A 27,413-nucleotide genomic window follows, 5' to 3' on the forward strand; every position below is an offset into this window, starting at 1 on the left:
GCGAACTTCTCCATTGGATCAATATTAAAGAACGTCAGCAAGGAGCTAATTAATATTCAGAACCCAAGGCTATTTAATTCCATTCAAAGTTCGAAAACGTTAGAGGGAGGTTGTTAATATTCATAAGCCGACCGTCGTGTATTGGATGAATAGCAAGCAGCGTCAGTTCGAGCTAATTAATATTACCATGGAGGGCCTTTGCGGTAGTAGGATTGGTAAAGCTCCAGCCATTCAGAGGAAACCTCTCGACGTCACACCAGCGCCCGTTTTTACCGGACGCTCCCCCTTCTTCCTGGCTTTGTCGCTTTTGTTGGACTCGTTACAGTGTGTAAATGAATGAAAAGTGATAGAATTCCCAAAAAAACCCAAAGATAGACCTCCATTGAACATTCAGCTAATAAAACACTTAATTTGCAATAATAATTTATTAATTTAATTTAATAAATATGTCATTAATACACACACGCAAGCTACAGTGAATTTCCCCGTTTCTATCCTGGGACGATATTGTGGGGATATGAGGCCCTTTGTCTAATTTAATAAATACGTCCTGTCCCAGACAATAGAAGTCAGTCTGATGACAGAAAATAAGATTACTAAAAACAACCCACTTATTGCAGAGCCACAACCAAGGTATTAAAATGAAAAATAATTTCTATAAACATTACACACTGTACACCTTTTAAGTGCACGTGGTGGGCATAGTTTATTAGGATTTATCTTATACATTTGCCGGATGTCTCCCTCTTGCGTTCAACACTTGAAACTGGCGTCATGTTATGATGTGATGCTGTGCCCTCGATATCCTATGATCCTAAGACATGGATCATAACAATCTTTTGTGTATTCAGTCTAATTTTGGAAAATTATATTCTGTTGATGCGGATAGAAGGATTCTGGAACTCTTGTTTATTTACATTATACATTTTTATCAACTTTAAATGCATTAATTAACATTTAAACATTTCTTAAAATAAAAATGATGAAGATCTTATTCTGCTTGTTTTGAGATCATTTTGTTTCATTTTACAATGAACAAAATAATTAATTAACAAAATTAGCAGCAATTCATTACAAAATAAATCAGAAAATAAATCTGCAACAATATATGAATAAATTATACTAACACTGTGTTGAAGATATTCTGTTAACATCTGTTTATACCAGGATTAAATTGGATTTGAAGAGCACATATGCAAAACCTGCTAAATGCGTCTGACATGTTTTCTTGTAAATTGACTTTTTTGATCAGACTCTTAAGGGCGGTTTCCCAGACAGGGATTAGACTAGTCCTAGATTAAAATATATGTAAGAGCTGTCCAAACTGAAAACATCTTGCACTGACATATCTTAAAATACATCAGAGTCCTTTGTTTTGCCTCAAAATGCACACAAGTAATGTTTTTAGTAAGGTATGTTTGTTAAAACTAGTTACATTTGCTTATTAAACTAAGGCCTAGTTCTAGCTTCAACTAATCCCTGTTTGGGAAAACCATCTATTTATGAATTCTGCCTGCAAACTGGTATTTAAAAACATTCTTTCTTAATGTTCTGTAAAAATATTGTGGTAGAAAACACTATGCACTTATTAGGTTTAAATGTTGATGTTTTGTTTAAAGTTGCCATTATGGTGTTCAGTGTTTGTTTTAGACTCTTGACCCTTGACTTTTAGCTTGCTAGCTTTTGAAGCCTCTTTGTTTGGAAACTACTTAATATTACCGTTTCTTAGTCACAAAGTTTAGTTTTAAGATGAGTTCAGTCGAGAATATATATGTATAATATTCAAATCTGCAGTTGATTAGTAAAGATAGCGCCTATTTGAACATTTGCAAAGAATGATTCAGGCGTGTCCACACAATGTGATATTATTGCGCTTCTCTCTCGAAAGTTGACATCCAAGAGCTCTGATCTTCGAAGAGATAATCACTTCCGATTGAGATTCACAGACTGATTCACCAGCTAGGGAACTTATTGAGACACACGGAAAGTAAAACAGCGTTTAAGCTCATGCATGTGTGTGTGACCACCCTCTCTGATGGCAGCTTTTTCCAGTCACAGATAAGTGTATGGCTCAAGTGTTTAAAGAAGCCTCCCTCACCAATTCTAAAATGACCAGTAGGTGGCTTGTAATGATACAAGTGGTGAAGCGGTTACTGTTATGTTATCAGTACAATATCACACGGCTGGGAAGGGCTCTTAGCCAATCAGATTCCAGAACCAGAAAGAACTGTTGATCTGTTTTAAAACACTGTGCAGTTGAAAGTAACATTCCTCTTACATTCACACAACCAAGAAACATAAAAAAACCTAGACATTTTTATGTTGGCATAAAATTTTTGGGAATGTTGGGAATTACAAGGGCTGTTCTTATAACTTTATTCTTATAGCGGTATTATACATGCAGGGAGCGTTCAGTTAGTATCATTATCTTATGTTTGATGAAGGTGGCGTTTAGCGGCTTTTGCATCGGAATCCAAACTTCTGTAACATTGGAATAAATAGTATAATTTGGTCCTAAAATGCATTTGCTCGACGAAGTGGGAGCACCTGCCCATTTAGATTAAAAGATTATTAAAAGTTGTGTAATTATTTCTTTATTTAAATGTCAACCATTTGTGTAACTTTACACATTTCCAAAAGTAATAACTTAAAAAACATAAATGATCAGAATTATAAGAAAATAAGAATTTAAATGATAAAAGAAAATATAGCCTAAGATCATTCTGAACTTTGGATCAACGAGGAATGCCCCGAAATAAAGCACTGTAAACTTCAATGATGTTATAGTCTTGTGTCCGATGTCGTTCCCTCAACAAAAATGTCGTGGCCACAAGAAGAGGATGTTATTCCCTCATCACAGGATATCGAGGGCACAACATCACATTATGTGGCCACGACATTAATGCTGTTTCTTAATTGTGAGATTGTGAGAATTGTGCTGGTTACCTAACCTTCTCAGCATATTTAAACTAAATTCAACATCGCAACATTCATAACGTGATAAACACAAAAAAATTTATCAACATTGTTTTAATGCATTTTATTGCTGTATTTTGTCATTTGTAAATGCATGAATATGAAAATATCTAAGCATAATGTTGCAAATGCCTTAAGAATATTTGTGCTGTGTCAATTAAACATATTTCAATGCAAATTTGAGCAAAACACACTTTTTATGTGTTTATTCCTTTATTAAAAAGTTTACAAGCGAATGTCGACTTTTACCAGAATTCTCCTTTTACTAAAATGATAATATCAAATAACACACTATATGTAAACATAATAGACACAAATAATACATCCATAAGACCAAAGGATGCTCATTAGATATACCCAAATTGAATTTTGTTCCATATTTGACCATCAGACATGGCTACATTTTGTGAAACATAAAATGTGGCTACGACGAAACTAAATGAACAGAACAGGTCCCTTCAAGGTCGTACTGATCTTAGGATCAATGAGGAAACCCTGAAATGAAGCACTGTAAACTTTAATGACGTTTCAGTCTTATGTCTGTAACATAAATGTTGTGGCCACGACAGTAAGTTTGTTGTTACCTCTACAAAATGATCTTGTGGGCACAGCATATTTTCATGTTCCCACGAGTTAACATGTCATGCCCTAATTCATGGAAACATCATACAGAAATATGTCTATGTTTCCACGAATTCATATTATGTGGCCACTACATATTTTCATGTCCCCAAGTTAATATGCTATGGCCATGCCAAAACTACGTGAACCAGAAGGTCCCTTCGTGGTCACAATAAACTTTCAGTGCATTCAGTATACAGGATCAAACCAATGACATTTGCCCTGCTAACGCAATGCACAATTTTATTTCTAGCTGTAGTGAGTTGTGAGGTACAGACAAAGATTGGGGGTTGAAGTATAAAATATCAACTTTGTACTCAAAGTAGACCGCAGTCCTGTCTGAGACCATAAGCCTTTTATTCAGACAATAATGAGTAATGAAATCCACACACAGACACATGGCAGGTTTATGTGTTTCTGATATTTTTCCAGTACATATATTCAGTGTAAAATGATAGTTTTAAGGGGCACTGTATTACAAAAAAGTTTGTTTTCCTGATATTCATTCAGCTGGATCCTACAGAGGAAGCATCAGTGTCTCAGCCTGTATCAGATTACCTGCTCAGGTAACATGACTAGTCCAAAACCTGTGTGAGTTTCAGCCACTCATATTGCACATAAACCTACATGCAGAACAGGTAAGATGACTTGCTTTGTCTTTCAAATGAGTTCTAGTTGTATTTGTCAGATGAAGGTTTTGCATTTGATTTGTTTGCGAGTGACCTCTGAGTGACTCACTGTTCAAAACAGCATAAAGAAGAAACTAATGCTAATAGGATTAAACATTAAATAAAAAAACAACATAATGATTATAAATATATAACATTTGTTATTTTCTTACACATTTGACCTGCGTATTTTGTTATGCAGGGTTTCAGTGAAGAATGGCCGGGTCAGGTGTTGCCTTGAGGTTGCACGAGTTTAAAGAAACACAGGACACCAAAACACATCAACAAACACACATGCAAGTGCAACAGCTCAGTTCTCATCTTTAAACTCCTCAATAACGCAAAATAATTCAAATCCAATCTTGCATGTTTTCATAAAATCTATTTTCTGATCACAGTTTGTGTGCAGTAGCCTATAAAGTGGACTGTGTATTTGTTTGATGTATTTCATCTGTCCAGTGCTCGGCGTCAGGGTCGAGATGTACAAGGACTGTATCCAGGTCAGCTTGCGAGAGTTCATACCTTTAGCTCACACATGTACAGGTAAACAAAAGTGACACACACATTCAATTAACTCTACACTTTCAGAATAAAAAAGGGTCCTTTAAAAAAAGTACACCGCTGTACCTGTCAGAGGTACATACACTGGTACCAAGGAGTGCATTTTAGTTCCTTAAAGGTAAATCTACTGTATTTCGGTACCTAATTGTTACGTATTAGGAGCTTTTTAAAGGGTACTGCCCCAGTGACTGCTATAGGAACCATATAGATATTTTTATTTTAAGGACTCAACAACATTCTTATCAGTCAGTTCTTATCAATCAATCAATCAATCTGTTTAGTGCTCTGTAGTTCACTCAATGGACACTAGGGGCGCACTTAAGCACAGAGGTTGATATAATATATGAATCTATTAGGATTCCCTTTCACATTAATGGCATTTGCTCACATTGTAACCAATCACATGTGCTCTATGGACTGCGCATTGTAGGGTTTAAACCTACATCCTGTTAAATAATACGAAAATTATTTCTGATAAAGTTATTTTTGTTTTAGGTCGACAGAGCGGTTTGTGGAGGCTCGCACGTGGCCGAAGGAATCGAATGCAGGAGAAAGTTACCAGAGAAGTTTTGATCTTCTTGCCCTGCAGTCTTTGCTGGGCTGATGACCCCAGATCAGCACACACATCAAAGCCACACAACAAGCATCAGACGCCACACTCTTAAAAATAAAGGTGCTTAGAAGAACAATTTTATTTTTTAAGTTCAACAGACTATACAAAAATAAGAAATTGTTCTTTGAGTAACCAAAAATGGTTCTTCTGTGGCATCTTTGTGCAATACCCACAGAAGCATTATGATGAAAGTTTGTCAAAGTCATTATAGCAAAGAACCATGCATAGGTTTGTAGAAAGTTCATTCTATACTAAAACATTTTTAAACTGGATTTCTGAAAATATCTTTACCTAGTGACGTACCAAGTGGATTTAGAAGAAGTTTGATTTAGATCTGATAATATAAAACAACGTTTAACGGTTTATAAACTAATGGCTTATTTATAATAAATCTGGTTGTGATTTATCTTATTTATAATAAATGTGAGTGATAATGTAATACATGCCACAAAATCACTTTACTTGTGTGTTTAAACAAACACAACAGGGTGCAAAATGCATGACACATGAAACACTTGATTCGCGATTTTACATTTTCTTTGGTGTGTAACTGTGTGTTCACACCAGACGCAAGTGTAAAGCAGTATAAACTCTATATAAAGCTGAAATGAAAATCTTAAAAAGTGGATCAAAATATCTTAGTACTAAAAGATGGTCAAGGTGAAAGATTTTTGTCAAATCAACATATATGTTTATGTTAATTTAACTTAAAAATTCCAACTTGATGTTATTAGTTATGTCAACTTTTCACAAGCCAAATCTTAAAATAGTAGGTTAAATTGACTTGCAACACTTGATGTTTTAACTATGCTGCATAGTGTACACAATGGCATCAGCCAGCGCTGACCTAGAATCATTAGATATACATCTCTAAAAAAACAATGTTTTTCCACTGACAAACAGGAACTACTATCCATATAAAGATGTTACTATGTGTTAATTCACCTTTACAGTTACAAATGTGTTTACTGTACACAGTACTAGAAACTTGAGATTTGCCACTTTTACTGTACATCATTATTTCTCAGTCTCTTTATTAGAATACAACCTGAAAATACAGGAAATTTGTATGCAGTATTAAAAGCAGAACAAAATTATATAATTATAAGCTAATGTCTAAATACTAAATACATTAAACACTGAATTTAACCTTGAAAAACCATTGCTTATAAATATAAGGGAATAAGCACGCGGAAATGCTGAAATTTACATTGTATGTTTAATTGGCAGCATTTGCAACATTGGTAGCCTATGCCTACATTTTATTTGTATTTATGCATTTATAAAGGAATGCAGCAATGACCTGCAATAAACAATGTTGACATATATTGTAAATAATCGTATTTATCATGTCATGAATGTTGCGATGTTGAAATTATTTATTCTGTCCTTTCGAGTTCGTTCTTCCAAAGTTTTACTGGCAAGACCGCAGTCTCCGCGAAAACACAAATCTGTTATTTTCGTTCTTGGAATTGAGAAACAGCCCTGTAAGTTGACACTGAATGCTGTTGGCTGTCTTTCCCAGTAGCCGGTTGTCTGAGTTCTTAGAATGTATACTGAGATCATTAACAATTATTTTATAAATAGCCATGATGTCATTCTGCTTGATCTTTTATTGTTTGTGTCCTCTAGAATGATCTATCAATTGTGTATTTTAAAATAGGGTATTTATTAAACTATGTGTCATACTATATGCTTAACAATGAGCACATTTTCGTCATGTCACCATGACCAGATATTAAAAGAGACAATTATAAGGCAAAGCGTTTACAGTTGGTTATAAAAGCTCCAATTATTGTTTCTGTTATGTCCATACCACCACGCCAACAGAGGGAGCCCTCACCGGAGTTCTGACATGGCGTCGCCCTCTGCTTCTCTCATCAGTTCCTGTTTGATCCCTATTTAATCCTAACCCTGCCATAGCTTAGATGCGAAGTATTGCCAGTTTACCCTGCATACCGAGGGTTTATCTGTTTGCCTGTTCATGACCATTGCCTGTTATAGTCTAATGAGGTTTTTAATGTACATTCAAAGTAATTCACATTTCTTAGTATGTGTGCCTCAAAAGTGCACTGTAAAAAGTAAAAGTTGGATCAACTTAAACAAATTACTTCAACTGGAAAAGCCTAAAAATGTGACGTTTATTTCAACTTAAATTGACCACTTAAAGTGAGAAAATTTTAATTTATAAACTCCTTTTTTTGGGTGTTACCATAGTTTTTTAAGTAGAGCAGTTTTTATTTTTTACAGTGTATAAATATCCTTATATTGGGAGAGGAGGCCTATCTTTCAAATAATATTAAAATATATATGTATTTATAAAAAATGCATTTTCAGACAAAAATGGAAACACTTCCAGGGCATGAAATATAAAATGTTACTGTTTATATGAGAAATTATAAGCCTTATAATCTCACTGTCAATTTGTCATGAGGACAAATTAATCTCTCATACAGTAGTGTGTGCATGTCTTCATTACATTAGATCATAGAGTTTGGTAAAATTATTCAAATGCATCTTTGTCAGCTGAAATTCAGTCATGTGGTGAAAATTGAACAGGTTTAGGCAGTTCATGATGTTTTGTTATAATGACGTCTCTGTTTTTTCTTCTGTTTATAAACCCCTCTCTCATCCGTTCCACACACAGCAGGCACTGGAAACAAACAGCAAATTCGAGCAAGAGAGACGACTATAGATCTACATCTACTGGTAAAGTCACTCTTCATCTCTTTATAATGTACATTTGACATTTTATTTAAGGTATAGTACAACTAAAACAAACACTGAACACCATAATGGTGACTTTAAATGAAACAAAACATCAACATCTAAATCTAATAAGTAAATTGTGTTTTCTACAGAAATATTTTTATTGGACATTCAAAAATAATGTTGCAATAAATAAAATGCAATGTTTCTTTATAATTTACATAACAAGCAAAAAGGTAAATATAGAAAAAAAGTTGTTTTAAGGATTGTGCGAACATTAAATGTTTGAAATGACACTTTTCATGTTTTTTTTTTTTTGGAACTTGGAAACGTCTAACAAATGTTTTTAGAACTTTTCTCTGTTAGCTGTGGGAGATCTGATGGGACGATGGTGATAAATTCCTGATATGGAAAGTATTAACAAGGGAGAGAATGTATTTAGATGTGCATCTTTGAAAATACTGTACTGACTGTTAGGATCATCTGTAAGTGAAACTTCTAATGGTTTGGTTTCCTTACATTTTTGTATTTCTCGATTGTGTTTGATCTACAGAAAGAGATGGAGAAAATTCTCCCACTGAAGATATTGGCAGCTTTGTCTCTTGTTCTGCTGGGGTCCAGTGTGAATGAAGGACGGATTGTGACTAAATGTGAGCTGAAAGCTGAGCTGGACTTAGCTTTCGGAGTAAATATGACCGCAAACATGACCAACAATATAACTCAATGCAATATGACTACGGACCTCATCACCAAACGTAAGTGTTGGGATGGCAAATGCTGGAGGATTGCATTTTAGACACAGTATAAATGTAAGTAAGAGAAGCTTCCCATTCCAAGTGTTCTCCTTTATTTCTTTCAGTTGTCTGTTCTGTGAATCGGACTTCAAGGTCCACACTAGTGTTATCACCACCATCCAGATATCAAATTCAAAGCAGCCACAACAAAAAAACTGAATCAAATGAGGATGGTTCAGATGAAAGACCTGATGAATCAAATGAGGACCATTCAGGTGAAAAAACATGGTGAATCAAATGAGGGACATCAAGGTGAAAGAGGTGGTAAATCCAATGTGGGCCATCTAGTTGGAAAACCAAGGGGAAGAAGATCTCTACGGAAACCAAAAGGAAAAAAAGACAAGGTCCCACCCACTAGCTCAGATGTCGTGCACCTGAGCGATCGTGTCGCCTGCGATTCTGGATCGAACCAAAGTCTGAATGTCTGCCAAATAAGTTGCACTGGTGAGTATCCTGAATGATCACTAAACTAAAAACACAACAGAATTCATGGAAGATTCTCGCTGAATTAACTGATTAAGTATTAAATAAAAGCAAAATCACTTGGATGATGCTGAATGTCTGGAGACCCTGATCACAAAAATAAGCAATACGTACGTTTGCGCAAATGCTCCTCTTTACACCACATAATGCTTTCATTGTGATTAACATCACGTGTTGTTTATACTGTAACTTTGTTTCTCAATTTGAAGACCCTTTGGATAAAAGCATTTTTTTGAGACTAAATATAGCCTAAATATAGTTTTGTCATGTCAAATCATCATCAGCAGGATTTTATTTAGACCAATGGCGGACATTATGATAAAGTACTCATGTTCTGTTCAGGGGCTGCAGCGGAGGCTGCGCAGACGGCCGGGGCTGCAGCGGAGGCTGCGCAGACGGCCGGGGCTGCAGCGGAGGCTGCGCAGACGGCCGGGGCTGCAGCGGAGGCTGCGCAGACGGCAGGGGCTGCAGCGGAGGCTGCGCAGACGGCAGGGGCTGCAGCGGAGGCTGCACAGACTAGACAGGACTAAACTGTGACACTAAACTGGATACACTTAACAATAAACTAGACAAAACACTAGATATATAAACACTAGACTTGACTTTGACTTTCAAACAGAGTACTCACAGGTATTTGGAACACAATGCACAAGCACAGGACAATGAATACAAGAGGATTAAATAGGGGAGCAAATCAAGAGGGGAACAGGTGATATAAATGAAACAATAATGAGGAGGCTAACAAGGGACCGGGGTAAAAGAGACAAGACACAGGGAACACGTGGTCTAGTAAACCAATACTGAGACCACGTGAACCCACACAAAACATGGGTCTGTCATGATTCTGCCACAAGACTAGATTAAACAAAGGACAAGATGGCAGAACCATGACAGATACAGTTGATGGGCTCAAGAAAATCAGTTACTATTGAATCTCAAAGGTAGGAAAGCCAGGAAATAATTAAATACAACTCTAAATGTGTTCGGCTGAGGAAAGGAAGTCACATATACCTAGGATGAGATTAACGTGAGGAAATTATAGGGAAATTTTAATTTTTTGGTGAACTATTCCTTTCAGGTTTAAGTTGGAGGGGTGGTGCACCGCCCAAATGAGTCTTAAAACAAAGAAGAATTTAACCGCCATTAAGATACTGTAATGATGAGGAGATCAGGCAGCAGATCCAAATGCAAGTGGTTTTAAAACAGGAATCAATCAGCAACCGCGAACAGAAAACAAGAACCACATTACATGAAACAATACTCAACAATAAAAACACTGAGTATACGGGTAACAAGACACACCTGGGAAACAATCAACACGAGGACCAATGAACAAAAGATCTACGGAGAACTACAAACCTGGACAACAGAACTTCAAAATAAAAGTACAGGATAAGGAATACACAGAAGAAGATCTTGACCAGCCTGATCTAACGAGAATTTTTACATATTTTACGAGTTGGCTAATTTGTAATAATTGATACAAAATTTTATGATTTTCATGAAAAAAAAACAATGACGAAACCGAACACCTAACCCGGCACCTAACCCCAACGTTACAGGGGTCGAGGCAAATCGTACCAAACTTACGAATGTGGTCGTATGAATAAGAATTATCCAACTCGTAAAATATGTACAAATTCTCATGAGATAGCGTTGTCTTGAAAGAAACAATGGACACTAATAAAAAACCCATACATTCAAACTATAGATACATGGGCATCAGAAGCAAAAAAATGTGTGTTGGTCTCATTGTCCACCCGCCCCCCCCCCCCCAAAAAAATTGACTTGCAGTAGATGCCATTTTCATATTCTGTTGCCTTTTAATTTAATTCAAATTCAAAAGCTTTATTGTCCAGCCCACAGGGGTAGAAAATCTCAACAAAAAAACAACACACAACATTCATTTAAAAAGTAAGCTTCACAACAACAACAGAAAATGTACAGACAATAGAGGATTTTAGACCGGTTGCGCTTATGTCTCTAGTGATAACCTGTTTTGAAAACTTGTTAAAGAGAGAAATTATGCAAAGAACTCAGAGTTTGTTAGATCCCCTTCAATTTGCCTGTGTAGAGGATGCAGTAGCAACCCACACTTAGTATTTCAACACTTGGATAAGCCAAAAACATTGTTAAATTACTTTTAATTGATTTCTCATCTACTTTTAATACCATTCCGCCACATATTTTAGTTGAGAAACTCATAAATGAATTTGAGCTAAATAGAGTGGATCTTAGATTTTCTTGTACAGAGAACACAAAGAATTAAATGATTGTTTTTCTGAATGGTTGGTGTCATCTACCGGGTCACCTCAGGGGTGTGTCATATCATATCCCCTCTATTGTTTATTTTGTACACAAATGATTGTATGAGTAGATTTAAAAATAGACACATTATAACATTTGCTGATGATTCTGTAATTGTCCTGAGTGAGGAGGACACAATAAATTGATGTTTTGTTTTTTTGAGCTGGTGTCAGAATGCTTTTTTAAAACTAAATGTTCTTAAAACTAAGGAAATGATGATTGATTTTAAATCTAAAAGGAAATCTATTCAATAAAATAACAGGGAGAAAGTAGATTTCTATATTATACTGCAGAAATGTTTTGGGGAAGCCCAGACTTTACTATCAGATGATTCCCACCCATGTATAATGAGTTTGACCTTCTTTATTATTAGTAAAACAATTTCAGCTTTTTGCTAAATAAAATACCCATATTTAAGAGTCTATAAGCAGAAAAAAAAATATCGAAAGGATGAAACTGTTTGTTTGTTTGTTTGTTTATTGTTTGTTTGAAATCAGGGGGTATGTACTTTTTGTTAGGATTTTGACACAGAGAGAACCCAAATGCAGACATAGATTTACAACACAGAACTTTAATGACAAAATAGGGTAAAAGCAGGAAAACAAAACCCACGAGGGGGCAAAACAAGACAGGATATACACGGAGCTATAACTAAAGACAGGAATCAACATTAAATAAACACAAGACTAGACTACACTTAACAGTTAAACAAATGACACTAAACTTGGCTTAATATACACACACGACAAGTATTCACAGGTAACAGTACAAAACGAACCCGTACAAGACACCAAACACAAGGACTTTAAATAGGGAAAACTTAAATGACACACACCTGAAAAGAATCACAAGTAAGGGACCGGGGAAAAAGTGACGAGACCCGGGAAATGCGTGGTCAAAATAAACCAATACTAAAACCACACATCTCCCACATGAAACATTGTACAGTGAGAACCCTGCCATGCTAAACTAGATCTAAATACAAACAAGGATCTGGCAGGATCCTGACAGTACCCCCCCCTTCAAGAACGGATACTAGACGTCTTCAGGGCAGACTCTAAACACGAGGCACCAGAGACTGACAAAAACACACCATCCAAGAAAACATAACAAATTACACCAAGGGCAAACAAGAAAGCATAACCAACGGGTTGGGGTGGGATAACAAAAATAATAAACAAGGGAGGGGGGTAGGTTTGAACAACACAGTTCATGGGTGGTAGTTCAGACTGGGTGGGATTGGGTGGTGTTGTAGTCCTTGATTTCTGAGTCCGAGTCTGGGTCTTGTGGGAGCCTTGTGAGAGGCTGGTCCAACAGGGGCAAACTGAGGAATGACTGAGGCTGGAGTACAAGGGGACACAAAAGGGGATGAGGCAGGATTAAATGGTTGAGGGGGACAAGGATGTACTAATAAGTAACTAAGTGAGGTTTAGTATGGTGTGTTATTATGATTAAGACTTTATGTGTTCCTGTAGCTCAACGGGTTGAGCATTGCGTTAGCATCGTAAAGGTGTATGATTCCGCATTCGTATAGAAGCACATGCCGATGTTAATGTTACATGAACTTCAGTTTGTATTTCTGTTCATTTTTTCTGTTTCCTCCTTGCGGTCTTTTGTTTTCCCATAACGTCTATGCATTGACTTTCATGTTCCCTTTGTATTGTCAGGTCTTGTTTTGCTTCACTATGAGGATAATGTGATAATAATGATAGAGGAAACAGTTGCAGTGTTGTGTTTTTTTTTTTAAACTGCATTTGGATATTTTTTGTTTATGAACTTTTATGAACTTTATTAGTAAGAGACAATTTCAATTTGTTTCATTCTTGCGTATAATTTATATATGACCTGTCTGTGAAATTCAGACTAAAGCCTAATAATTTAAATTGAAATTAGGAGCATCAAAATTAGATTTCAATCTTAGTCAATATTAAAGATATCAAGGTTATATTTTCACAGAATTTTCTTCACATTATGTATAGGAAGATTTTATGTATAACAGTAAATCACAAAACAACTTTAGTAGGGTTTTCACATAACTACAAAACAAATGCATTACCTGCAATATTTTGAAACAGACATAAAACTTTAGGAATTAATGGATGACAACAATCAAAAGATCAAAATGAATTATGTTGACACAACAAATAACAGTGACAACATAACATCACCAAAAAACATAAGCTAAAACACCACATAATTTGTTTATGTTGCAATGCACGCTGTGAGCCGTATTGAAAATCAGCTACATTGCTCAATATGAATACTGTATGTTTATACTATTTCAACTTGAGAAAATAGTCAAATGTGTTTTATGTACATTCATAGTTATTCACATTTCTTAATATGTGTGACTTAAAAGCACACTGTAAAAAATGTGGCCATTCAAGTCCATTCAACGTAGTTATAGTAACATAAAAATATATGTTAGTTTGACAAAAATGCTGCATTTTTTTTACAGTGCAAGTATACTGTATAAAGTAAATGTTGGATCAACTTAAGATATTTACTTTAATTAGTAAAGCCTAAAATTTTTCACGTTAAGTAAATGTAGTTGTTACCAATTTCAGTAATTTAAAACAATGTTTTACCTTAAAATTTTTACTTAAAGTGAGAAAATGTAGGTTTATTGTTTTAAAGTAGGGCAGCTTTGTATACACACACACACACACACACACACACACACACACACACACACACACACACACGAAATAGATAATGTCACTGTGTATATGAGAGGCTAATAAAAGATTATACCACAGAAATACACATTTATGCCACCCAAATACAATACAGTACTGCATTGGGTCTAACAACGAGGTTTAAACACAACAAAAGCCTTATGATCTCCTTGTCAATTGTCAAAACAGTAGATATGGTACAAGGACAAATTCATCTCTCATACAATATAGTGTCTGCATGTCTCCATAGCATCACATCATAAAAAGAGTGTATTGCATTGTTTGGTAAAAATGAGGTGATGTATCTTTGTCGACTAAAATTCAGTCACGTGGTGATAAATAAACAGGTTTAGTCAGTTCATGATGTTCTGTGATCATGACGTCTCATCTTTACTTCTGTATATAAACCGCTCTCTCATCCGTTCAACACGCAGCGGACGCTGGAAAAAAACAGCAGATTCGAGCAAGAGAGACGACTATAGATCTACATCTACTGGTAAAGTCACTTTTCATCTCTTTATTATGTATGTTTGGCACCCAAAAATGAAAATTATGTCATCGTTTCCTCACCATTGTGTTATTGTAAACCTGTATGAGTTTTTTATTCTGTTGAACACAAAGAGAAGATATCTTGATAAAGGATGAAGCATACAGTTGACGCTATCCATTGACTACCATAGTATTTGTTTTTCCTACTATGGAATGCGGTGGTTACCATAATTTATCAAAATATCTTCTTTTGTGAAGAAACTCATACAGGTTTACATCAACATGGGTGAGGAAATTATGGCATATTTTTCATTTTTGAGTGAACTATTCCTTTAAGCATCTTCTTAAGGTCTTACTCTCATCAGTTCTATTAAATCAACATACAAACTGAATTAAGTCCTATAAGCATTTAGTCTCAGGCATGCAACCTTGTTCCAAAGAACTGTGGGTGTGATGCGCTTTGAGTTACTTTGGAAATTTTTTGTTAGCCACATAGATCCGATAGGAAAATGGTGGCAGATTCCTGATATGCAAAGTACTGTATAAACAAGGGAGAAAGTGTGTTTAGATTTGCATTTTTGAAAATAATAGGATAGAGGAAACCATCTGCACTGAAACCATTAACGGTTTGGTTCTTTACATTTTTGGATTTTCCATTGTGTTTGATCTACAAGAAGAGATGGAGAAAATTCTCCCACTGAAGATATTGGCAGCTTTGTCTCTTGTTCTGCTGGGGTCCAGTGTGAATGAAGGACGGATTGTGACTAAATGTGAGCTAAAGGCTCAGCTGGATGCAGCTTTTGGAGTAAATATAAACGCAAACATGATCCACAATATGACTGGATGCAATACGACTCGGGACCTCGTCGCCAAACGTAAGTGTCGTGACGGTAAATGCTGCAGTGGGGAAAATAAGTATTTGACACATTAGCATTTTTATCAGTAAGGGGATTTCTAAGTGGGCTATTGACACAAAATTTCCACCAGATATAGCCAAATATTGAATTCATACAAAGAAATCAGAACATTTAAGTATACAAGTTGAGTCATAATAAATAAATAAAGTGAAATGACACGGGGAATAAGTATTGAACACACTTTATTTAATACTTTGTAGAAAAGCCTTTGTTGGTGATTACAGCTTCTAGACGCCTCTTGTATGGAGAGACCAGTCGTCTGCTTTGCTCAGGAGTGACTCTGGCCCATTCTTCCACACAAATGGTCTTTAAATCTTGAAGGTTCTTTGGGTCTCTTTAATGAACTTTGATCTTCACTTCTCTCTCTGGGCCATTCAAGCAACTTGATTTTCTTTCTTTGAAACCATTGTTTCTTTGGCCTTGTGTTTGTGCACCCTCTTTTCATTTTCAGCTTTCTGGTAGATGGCAGCAGATTTTTATCCAGAATGTCCCAGTACATTTCTCCATTTATCCTGCCTTCAATAATATGAAGTCTGCCAGTACCCCTTGCTGAAAGCAGCCCTAAACCATGATACTTTAACCCCCAAACTTAACTGTTGGTATGGTGTTCTTGGGGTGGTGGGCAGTGCCATTTCTTCTCCAAACATGGTGTGTAGAATGACTGCCAAAAAGTTTTGCTTTCATCTGACCATACTATAGTCTCCCAATAATCCACAGGCTTCTCCAAATGCTCTTTTGCAAACTTTAACCGAGCCTCAACATGCTTTTTGTTCAGCAATGGAATCTTGTGTGGTGAGCGTGCATGGATGACATGGCGGTTCAGTGAATTGCTTATAGTTTTCTTTGAAACAACAGTACCTGCTGATGCAAGGTCTTCCTGAAGTTCTGTCCGAGTGGTTCTTGGCTCTTGGAGAACTCTCCTGATTATTCTTTGGACTCCTCAGACAGGGATCTTACATGGAGCACCTGATCGTGGCTGGTTTATGGTGAAGTGATGCTCTTTCCATTTCCAGATAATGGCCCCTACAGTGCTCACAGGAACATTCAGCATTCTGGAAATGCGCCTATAACCATTCGCATCAAAATGCTTTTCAATGATAAGATTACAAAGATCTTGAGAGGGTTCTTTGCTTTTACCCATCATGAAGTCTTTCCTGTGTGCCTCCTGGGTAATGAGAAGCCTTTATAGGCCATCAATTAGGACTAAAGCAGCTGATATCAATTAGTACTGATAGGGGCAGGGTTTCTCTCTTAATACTGACAGATTTCAGGTGAACTCCTGGCTCTTTACCATTTTGCACCTTGTTCTCTTCATGTGTTCAATACTTCTTCCCTGTGTCATTTCACTTTATTTATTATGACTCAACTTGTATACTTAAATGTTCTGATTTCTTTGTATGAATTCAATATTTTGCATGATGGCTACATCTGGTGGAAATGTTGTGTCAATAGGCCACTTAGAAATCCCCTTACTGATTAAAATGCGGATGTGTCAAATGGTTATTTTCCCCATTGTAAATGTAAGTAGGAGAAGCCTCCCATTCCAAGTGTTCTCTTGTTTTTCTTTCAGTTGTCTGTTCTGTGAATCGGACTTCAAGGTTCAACACCAGCGTTATCACCACCATCCAGATATCAAATCCAAAGCAGCCACTCCCAAAACCAATTGAATTAAATGTGACCCGTCCAGGTGGAAGACCTGCTCCATCAAATGTGACCCGTCCAGATGGAAAACCTGCTCCATTAAATGTGAGCAAACCAGGTGGAAAACCGGCTCCATCAAATGTGAGCAAACCAGGTGGAAAACCTGCTCCATCAAATGTGAGCCATCCAGGTGAAAAACCTGCTCCATCAAATGTGAGCCATCCAGATGGAAAACCTGCTCAATTTAATGTGAGCAAACCAGGTGGAAAACCTGCTCCATCAAATGTGAGCAAACCAGGTGGAAAACCTGCTCCATCAAATGTGAGCAAACCAGGTGGAAAACCTGCTCCATCAAATGTGAGCCATCCAGGTGGAACACCTGCTCCATCAAATGTCAGCCATCCATATGGAAAACCTGCTCCATTTAATGTAAGCAAACCAGGTGTAAAACCTGCTCCATCAAATGTGAGCCATCCAGGTGGAACACCTGCTCCATCAAATGTCAGCCATCCATATGGAAAACCTGCTCCATTTAATGTAAGCAAACCAGGTGTAAAACCTGCTCCATCAAATGTGAGCCATCCAGGTGGAACACCTGCTCCATCAAATGTCAGCCATCCATATGGAAAACCTGCTCCATTTAATGTAAGCAAACCAGGTGTAAAACCTGCTCCATCAAATGTGAGCCATCCAGAAGGAAAACCTGCTCCATTAAATGCGAGCCATCCAGGTGGAAAACCAAGGGGAAGAAGATCTTCTTCCCTAATACAAGGAGGAGGAAAAGTCCCTCCTAGTAGCTCAGGTGTTTCACCTAATGTGTTTCACCTGTTGGGAATCTTTCAGCTGAACGATCGCGTGGCCTGCGATTCTGGATCGAACCAAAGTCTGAACATCTGCCGCATGAGTTGCAGTGGTGAGTACCCTGAATGATCACTAAACTAAAACACAACAGAATTCATGGAAGATTCTCGCTGAATTTACAGATGGCTTTTTCAGAACCAACAGTAAAAATATTAAATAAAAGCAAAATCCCTTGCATTTTTAACATAGATTTTTTATTTCGCAGCTCTGACCGATGATGACATCAAGGACGATGTTGGCTGTCTGAAGACCCTGATCACAAAAATAAATACGTACGTTTGCGCAAATGCTCCTCTTTACACCACATAATGCTTTTATTGTGATTAACATCACGTGTTGTTTAAACTGTAACTTTGTTCCTCAATTTCAAGACCGTTAGGATAAAGCGTCTGCTAAGTGTAACCTAAATGTAGTTTTGTCGTGTCACATCATCATCAGTAGGACTTTATTTAGACCAATAGCGGACAGTATAATAAAGTGTCCTGTTTATCTTTTCTTACAGCATAAATGATGCTCCGGGCTCCCATCTTCTTCCTGAAAAGTATGTTAACAAATATAAATATAGATATAAAAAACTGTTCTGTGTAAAATCTTTTCAATCTTATAAAGAATCATACCTGTTTATACCTGGTATTAAGATGCATTTTGGTAGAGAGAGACACATGTCCGTTCACACGTCATATTTTAATCCGTCACTTCTGTCCACTTTCAACAGCTTCTGTCCTGATTATTTTGAAGGGATGGTCTATGGGCGAGTCGTTTAAACAGAAATGGGAGAAATGACGGGTTTAAGTTGATGCGCACTAATATTATGTCAGAGTACCGATGTTTGTGTTGTTAGTAAACATGCAACAATGTTTTAAAAGGACAATGTTTCCTAAGAGCAGCTGATGAAATAAGCTTGCGCAACTTTCACACTCGCAAAATAAAAAAAAAGTGAAAGAGACGGAGAGCAGCTGCCTTTGTTTTATTGATGACAGTCTGTGAGTTCATATTAGAAGTTAGGTCTGATGTAAAAACATTGTGCTCAGTACATTACATTAGATCAGTAGGCGAGTAGAGAGTAGGCGGTCTTTTGTGGCTGCTCGAACACATAGACCACATGAGCATCTACACCACAAAAGCAATCGGCTGAATGCCTTTTCGACTACCTCTGAATGTGGTCAAAAGTGGATGAGCTCAAATCGGTTTACACCCTGTTTACACCTGTCTTTAGTATCATCCACTTGTGATCCGTTGGACCAAAAGGCCATTTTAAGGGCTATCTCAATTGCAAAATCCTTACAGTGCAATAAATATTTGTGCAGTGCAGTGAAATATTCGTTCCTTAAAGATTCTCATGATGCAACGCAATAATGAGAGAGTATCGAGGCTTCCTATGTTTCCTTATACAGGAAATAACGTGAACTCTCTAACCAAAATCGCACAAGCCAATTCAATAGTTATGAAAGATGTATCTCATTATTTACTGTTTCTATGTTGAGTTTTAAGTCCGATGAATGTTTGTTTGTGGTAAATGAGATATTGACTTTATTTTTTGTGTCTGCAGGATGGATTTCTCATTCGCGGAGGAGTGTCACTCTGTGGTTTCCTCAAGTTACTTTGCTGACTGTGCCTAAAATTTTTAGCACCCCATTAGATGTAACAATCCAGTTATCTACAGTTGTATCTAATGTGTTACTGTATACTGTAATAAAATGCAGCATTTAAAAAAACAAACAATTTTTTTTGTTACTTTAACTTCAAAAATTAAGTTAAACAATTTTAACTTGTTTTTATAAGTTATGTCAACTTATCGAAGGCAAAAACTTAAAATAGTAGCTTGAATTGACTTGCAAAACCAAGTTGTTTTAACTTCATGCTGCATTTTTTTTACAGTGTTACAGTATAGTTGATGCTATGAGGGTGATGCAGAAAGCAACACAGGAATTTTACAACTAAAATACACATTTATCAGCTCTTAGACTTCTGTAATTCTTTTAACATATTTGGCAGAATATTTTTTTAAACATTATTAATGAAAGAGTCATTCAGATGTCACTGCTTTTATTAAAATACATTCTAAAACATTATTTCATAGCAAATTATGCACACAAGTGTGTTCATGTAGGCTTAAAGTAGTATTTTGCTTTTAACAGGTTTTTTTCTGAATAAACAATGTTTGCATTGTGAATGTTTCAACCCTTTGACAGCCTTCACACAACTTTACATTTAAAGGGGCAATGAATCTGTTGTTTTCATTGTTTTATACGGGTCAGGGGATATCTGGATAATCCGTAATTCGTTTTTAATTTTAAAACGAAAACACAATTTTTCTGTGTTTTTTTTTTTTTCAAAACGATAAAGCAAATAACCGTTTTTGGTGTCAAAATCAAAAACCGATAACGAGTTAAAAATTGGCGATCATTTTATCGTTAATCATTTTTGAACAAAGAATAAAGAGAGTCTCTGAACTTCAGTCGTTTATAAACCAAAAACGGAAGTCACGTGGTGTATTCCTTTTTTGGAAGCGAAAGTAACCGTTAACACTTTCAAAATAAAAGTATCTATAGTTAGCGAGGTGATTGTAGAATAAAACTGAACTAATATAACGTATTTTAGTACAACTGTGTGGGTGTGGAAAAACACTTTAGTTAACTGAAATAAAAATTTAAACTAATAAAATAATATCTCTGGCTGTTAGGGAGAATTAAACATTTTTATTGTAAAACCATTGGTGACCTGTAACTTCAGACTAAGACAAGTGAACTCATTTTATATGTAGCTTAGGATAGCAGGTAGCCTATTTATTTATAAGTTTCTATTATTTAATTCACATTTTAGTTTTGTAACATTTATAGCCCTTCTTGCTATGTGGAAGCTCAACCAGCAGAGGTCACTCTACCCCCTTCTGTGCACCGACTCTTTCTGTGGCGATAACAGGTAAGTGTTTGACATTTTGACTTGTGTTTAAATCAAAGAGAAGGCAAGCACTGCCACCAACAGAAGCTAATCACTGAGTTTGAAGGGTGTGCAGAACTTCACCTGCCTTCCAGCCCCTTTTTCTATGACACTATAGCTGCTAAAAACTCTCAGCATCCACCATGTACTGTCACCCCAAAAACAAAACTCTTCCAAAACAAATCTATAAAGTTGTATTATTTTCCTTTGCTTTTTTCTCCAGTGTAATATACTAATTATGTTAGTAAAGTAGATGAAATATTTTATATGCAGCTTAAAGTTTATAGAGTTATATTAGTTATGTAGACCTGTGTGTGAAACCTAGCCTTACTCATCAAAAATGATCTCTAGCTCTGGGACTTTCAGATCTTTTAGTGCTTTTTTGGGTTTAATTCTGTTTGAGGAACCACCAGGGAAAGGCAGTGCTCTGTACTCTTGGTACTTGTGTAAAGTAAAATAAAAGTAAATGTAAATCATTTAGTTTTTCTCCCTGGTACTCGTGTCAGAGCCTCCCAGAGTTTCCCCAATACCTGGAGGATGTGACTGGCAGGACAAAGCAGCACACCACTCCTCCAGCACCATAAAAGGGCCTTGTTGTCACTTTCCGATATTTACATCATGGTTTATGGTAAGTCACAGGAACTAGTATAAATGTATAAAAGTATAATATAACCTTAACATTATAACATTTATAGTAGGTTTTAGTCTTCACTCACCCACTATGCTTGTAAATCATTTAAGGGCATATATGCAGGTGAAAGAGTTGCAATGCAGAGCCCTGCTTCACTGTACCGTTGTACATTATGATGTACATTTAAAGACATAAGTTGACATCATCCAATTCCACAAAAGTAGTGCCATAATTCAAAGATGTGGCTTATTAAATTACACAATTTTAAATAAAAAAATTAACAATCAAACAACCCATTAATTAATTGAACATAATCGTAGTATAGTAAAATATATATTTATATCTATATTTATTAACATCAGCCTTCCATAAAAATTATTTACCATCCAGCATGCATCGCGTCTAATCAAAACTACCTATTTTATCAGAAAACACTTAAAATACTCTCACGCGCTGTGAAGCGTTGTTAAATTCGCCTCTCAATGTTGATTTACCTGCAGTTGAACACTGTTTTAATAAAACTCCTATCTGAATGTTGTTTTACCCGCATTTGAGCGCATTGTTAAACTCACTGCTGAATGCTACTGAACCTGCAGTTGAACGTTGTTTAACTCACCGCAGACCGCACTGTTGCCTATTTGAGATTCAGACTGCGAGGGATTTTTAACTTTAAAAACAAATTGAATGGCCAGATAAATGTGATCCAGGTGCCGAATTTGACTTGCGTTGGCATACATCAATTATTGTTGCCTATTCCTATTTATTCTTGTTTATTGCAGTCTTCAGAAAACTGAGATATGCTAACCTTAGACGTTAGTTTTCAACGCTGCAGGTTCCCGTTCAGAGCCCTATACAAGTTCAATTCAATTCAATTTTATTTATATAGCGCTTTTTACAATTATTAATTGTTTCAAAGCAGCTTTTCATGAATAGATGTAGGGGAAAACACAGAATAATCAATAGATAATATAAGAAGTAGAATACAGCGGCTAAGAATAAACCGTACAAGTGAGCGTAGTAATAATGTAACGTATACAGTAGAGTGCTAAGTTAAGCCAATGTTGGCCGACTCTCCTGGGATGAAGAAACCCCCTAGGAGAAAACCCAGTGGGAAAACTCCTAGGAGGAAAAAACCCCTTGAGAGAGATTAATATATATTTATATATATAAACACGGTAGGGATAGGAAACGGGTAAGTGGATTAAACTGGTTCAGCTGGTGGTCCTTGGTTGCGTATCAGCTGGGCATCACGTTGAAGGACAGCCAGTAGATCAGTGGTGTGATGACCTTCACAGCAGCAGGAACTGGGTCTGTTTGTCTCATTGTCCTCGGGGTTGAGGAAGAGACAGGGAGAGAAAAACAGAATCCTATTAGCGTAGGGGCCGTTCGGATGGAAAGCAAGTGTCATACAGTATTGTGGTTTAAAATCCGCTTGGTTCCAGACAGGCTAACTATTGCAGCATAAGTATACTACCCAGATGAGTTATGTGAATGCTTTGTTCTGGACAAACTATTGCGGGATAAGTACATTTACTTGACATTTTTTGTGAATGCTTTGTTAAAGAAGAATGACTAGATCGGCCTACCCAGCGCATTAAAAAAACAACACCAAAGGGGTCTTAATAAAAGCAGCGAAGAACCCTGGGCATCGAAAACAGATGCTGAAGGGGTACCCCGCTCATCATACAGTGATGCCGAGGGGTCTTGACCAAGCGTCAATATGTGAGTTGGGAGTGAGGATGTCGTCTGAAAGCAAACAGGTAAGACGACTTGCTTTGTCTTTCAAATGAGTTCTAGTTGTATTTGTCAGATGAAGGTTTTGCATTTGATTTGTTTGCGAGTGACCTCTGAGTGACTTACTGTGCAAAACAGCATAAACAAGAAACTAATGATAAAAAACAACAACATAATGATTATAGATATATAACATTTCTTGTTTTCATACACATTCGACCTGTGTATATTGTTATGCAGGGGTTCAGTGAAGAATGGCCAAATCAGGTGTTGCCTTAAAGTTGCATGAGTTTAAAGAAACACAAGACACCAAAACACATCAACAAACACACATGCAAGTGCAACAGCTCAGTCCTCATCTTTAAACTCCTCAATAACGCAAAATGACAACACTGTACCTAATAGAGTTCATAATAGAAGCTACCTCAGAGGTACATATTGGTACCAAGTGCATTTAAGTACATCAAAGGTAGATATTGGGACCAAATGTACTGTATTGCTGTACATAAATGGTACATATCAGGACCTTTTCAAAGGGTTCTGCCCCATTGACCATTTTTTTCTTTTTTAGGACTCACATTCTTATCAGTCAGTTCTCAATCTGTTTAGTGCTCTGAAGTTCACTCAATGGACACAAGGGGCGCACCTAAGCACAGAGGTCGATATAATATATGTATAATAATTATGTTTTTAACCAATCACATGTGCTCAAGTGCACAATGGTGATGCTTTATGGACTGAGCATTATAGGGTGTAAATCTATGTCATAATAAATAATAATACTTGTTTCACTCTCATACCAGACCAGAGGGGTTCAAATCTAGCTCAGGGCAGGTTACATTTCTATACATATTTTATTTCAACAGTTAAAAGAAATAGCTTGATATATAAGCAATATAAGCATGTGTTTCATAATTTATTTTCATATTTAAAAACATCTCCCCTTTAATTTTTTCACAAATCCCACCCTTTATATAGGTTTATACTAGAGATTATCAGAATATTTTGTATTGAAATGGTCAAATTTAAACAGGTTTTTCAAAAATATTTTCATTTGGTGACATATCAAGTGTATCAACATTTGGAATAAAGCAATACAATTTTAATAAAGAAAATGTCTAATGGTTTATGACCTAATGTTTTATTTATGACAAATCTCTGGTCGTGTTATCATTGTAGAGTCATATGTGACTGATGATGTCATACATGCCACAAAATTACTTTACCTGCTGGTGTATCTAAACAAACACAACAGGTTGCATAATGCATGACACACGAAACACTTCAAAAAATGACAAATATGAGCATGAGTACAACTTCCCTATAGATAAATCAATCACTCCATGAACAGGCATTTGCAAAACTTTAATGCACGTTTTTTTAAATAATTATATATATATATATATATATATATATATATATATATATATATATATATATATATATATATATATATATATAAAAATATATATATATTTAATATTTATTTCTTAGTGAAAAATTTATGAATTTATACTTTCACTGTTGGAAAATGGTCAAAATAAAATTTGATATTATTATGTACTTAATAAATACTAATATGTGTCTTTGAGGTACTAATAAGCACTCTTTGGTGCCAATATGTACTTTTTAGGTGCAAATGTGTACTTTTTAAAAGGGTACAGTCCCAGTGACAGATGAGGTACATATTTTACTGACAGTGTACACATTTTAGGGTTTACAACTAGCAGAGGTGTGCAAGATACACTGGTTCATACTAAATGTACTGTATGTTTTTTGCATATACATTCAGAAATACTGTATAAAGCTGAAATCAAATAAAAAGTGGATGAGTGAAAGACTTTAATCTAACTATCTCAGTACTAAAAGATGGTCACCTAGATGACTACACAATGACATTGCAGATTACATTATAGACAGTCAGCGCTGACCTGTATGAAGATATACATCTGTTTAAAAACAAATATTTTTCCACTGACATACAAACAGGAACTACTATCCATATAAACACTGTAAAAAAATCCGTAGAAATTACAATGTAATTGCAGCTGGGTTGCCTGTAATTTACCGTAGATTTACATTTATGTTATTAACTGGCAAGAGTTTGTTCAAAGTTAAATAAATTTTAAATATTAACAAGTCTTTTTCTTTACAGAATAAAACTATACAATAACAGCCTCATGCAAGGCATTCTGGGAACCAGAAATCATCATCAACCTTTTTCTGTCTTTGCTTCAGATTTTGTTTTCCAGAATGTTTTGCTTGATGCTGTTTTTTTAGTTTTACTCTGTAAAGACAAAGGCTTGTAAATGTTTAATTTTCATTTAACTTTGAACAAAATATTGCCAGTAAAAAACATAAATTTAAATCTACGGTAAGTTACCGGCAACCCAGCTGCAATTTCGACAGAATTTTTTTACAGTGAAAATGTGTGACTTCACATACTGTTACAAATGTGTTTACTGTACTGCACAAAAATCGTGTAGGTCACCATTTTTGCAAAGGTATAATTACTTTAGAATACAACCAGAAAAAGGAAAAATTTGCATGTAGTTTTATAAAATGTAGTTGCATGTAGTTTTATAAGTCATAATAAATACTCACATTAAATGACATTTTTCCTTGAAGAAAACAGTTTGGCCTGAAATTGTGTACTGTACACATTTCCTCTATTTTCTGTTTGTACCTAATTAAAAAAGCGATAAATAAATACTAATGATCATAAAACTTTGCTAAAGCAACAAAACTGAGGTGGCAAAACTGCATTTTTGTTTTTGGACAAAACTTTTTAACTTTTTATGACAAAGCAACGTAATGTGAAATTGCATTAGGCTAATTATGAAAATACAACTCAGCTATTAGGTATATGAGGGTGAACTGTATTGTTGTTTATTAAAAAAAAAGAAAGTTCAATTTTAAGGTTTGGCAAACATAAGCTGACACACCACCCACACGTCTGAACGCTGTTCGCTGTTTTTTCCAGAAGCCATTTGTCTGAGTTTTGAGAATGTGCTGAGATCTTTAACATTTACTGTATGTTTAAACCCATGATGTCATTCTGCTGGACCTTTCATTGTTTGTGTCCTCTGACATGGTTTTTCAATTGTGTGTCATACTACACGCTTTGCAATGTGCACATTTTTAAAGAAAGGCAAATGGTGAGAATGTAGAAATCACCTGAGAAGGTGAGTTTTGAGAATGTACTATGTTATAAATAGCTATGATGACATTCTGCTGGACCTTTTATTGTTTTGTGTCCTTTCACATGCTTTTTTCAATTGTGTATTTTTAAGTGGGGTATTACGTGTCTTGCTACACGCTTAGCACTTTTTTCCTTCATTAAAAGGGCAGATTATAAGCGACAAAAGAAAGGTAAAGTTTAAAGTTCTTGATATGAACACACATACAGCATCTCAAATAGAGAACATTTGAAATAAATATTATTTTTGCTTTAATAAATATTAATATTGCTGAACAACTGTTTATCTTTATACGGTAATGATGTTTTTTATTTATACATCAGGATTAAAGTGTTTTTTAAAGGAAATGTTTACATAGAGTATATGTTTTAATCATGTATATTGTATATGTAAATAATTCAATATACAAAATACAATAATACATTTTTTACAAATAGAACAAAATGAATCTGTATAATAGCTACCAGCAGCAATGTTATTATCTGTCATCATTAACTAACAATCTACTGATAAAACAGAAACCATATGAATTACTATTTGGCTAAGATTACATTTTTGAGCCAAATTCAGGAAATCTTAGCACTGAGAAA

At 35.7% G+C, this 27,413-nt stretch overlaps 1 protein-coding gene across 1 annotated transcript; it reads left to right on the top strand.

Annotated features, from left to right (window-relative positions):
* Window positions 1–8,062: 8,062 nt before the first annotated feature.
* LOC135786262 (uncharacterized) lies at window positions 8,063–20,491 on the top strand. The gene is made up of 6 exons (XM_073814553.1): window positions 8,063–8,148; window positions 8,702–8,903; window positions 17,387–18,370; window positions 18,524–18,590; window positions 18,821–18,859; window positions 19,868–20,491. Exons 2-6 carry the CDS (start codon window positions 8,708–8,710, stop codon window positions 19,935–19,937), a joined length of 1,356 nt encoding a protein of 451 aa, XP_073670654.1. The 5' UTR covers window positions 8,063–8,148; window positions 8,702–8,707; the 3' UTR covers window positions 19,938–20,491.
* The last annotated feature ends 6,922 nt before the right edge of the window (window positions 20,492–27,413 follow it).

This window comes from Paramisgurnus dabryanus, chromosome 4, assembly GCF_030506205.2.
Source record: "Paramisgurnus dabryanus chromosome 4, PD_genome_1.1, whole genome shotgun sequence".
NCBI classification, from domain to species: domain Eukaryota; kingdom Metazoa; phylum Chordata; class Actinopteri; order Cypriniformes; family Cobitidae; genus Paramisgurnus; species Paramisgurnus dabryanus.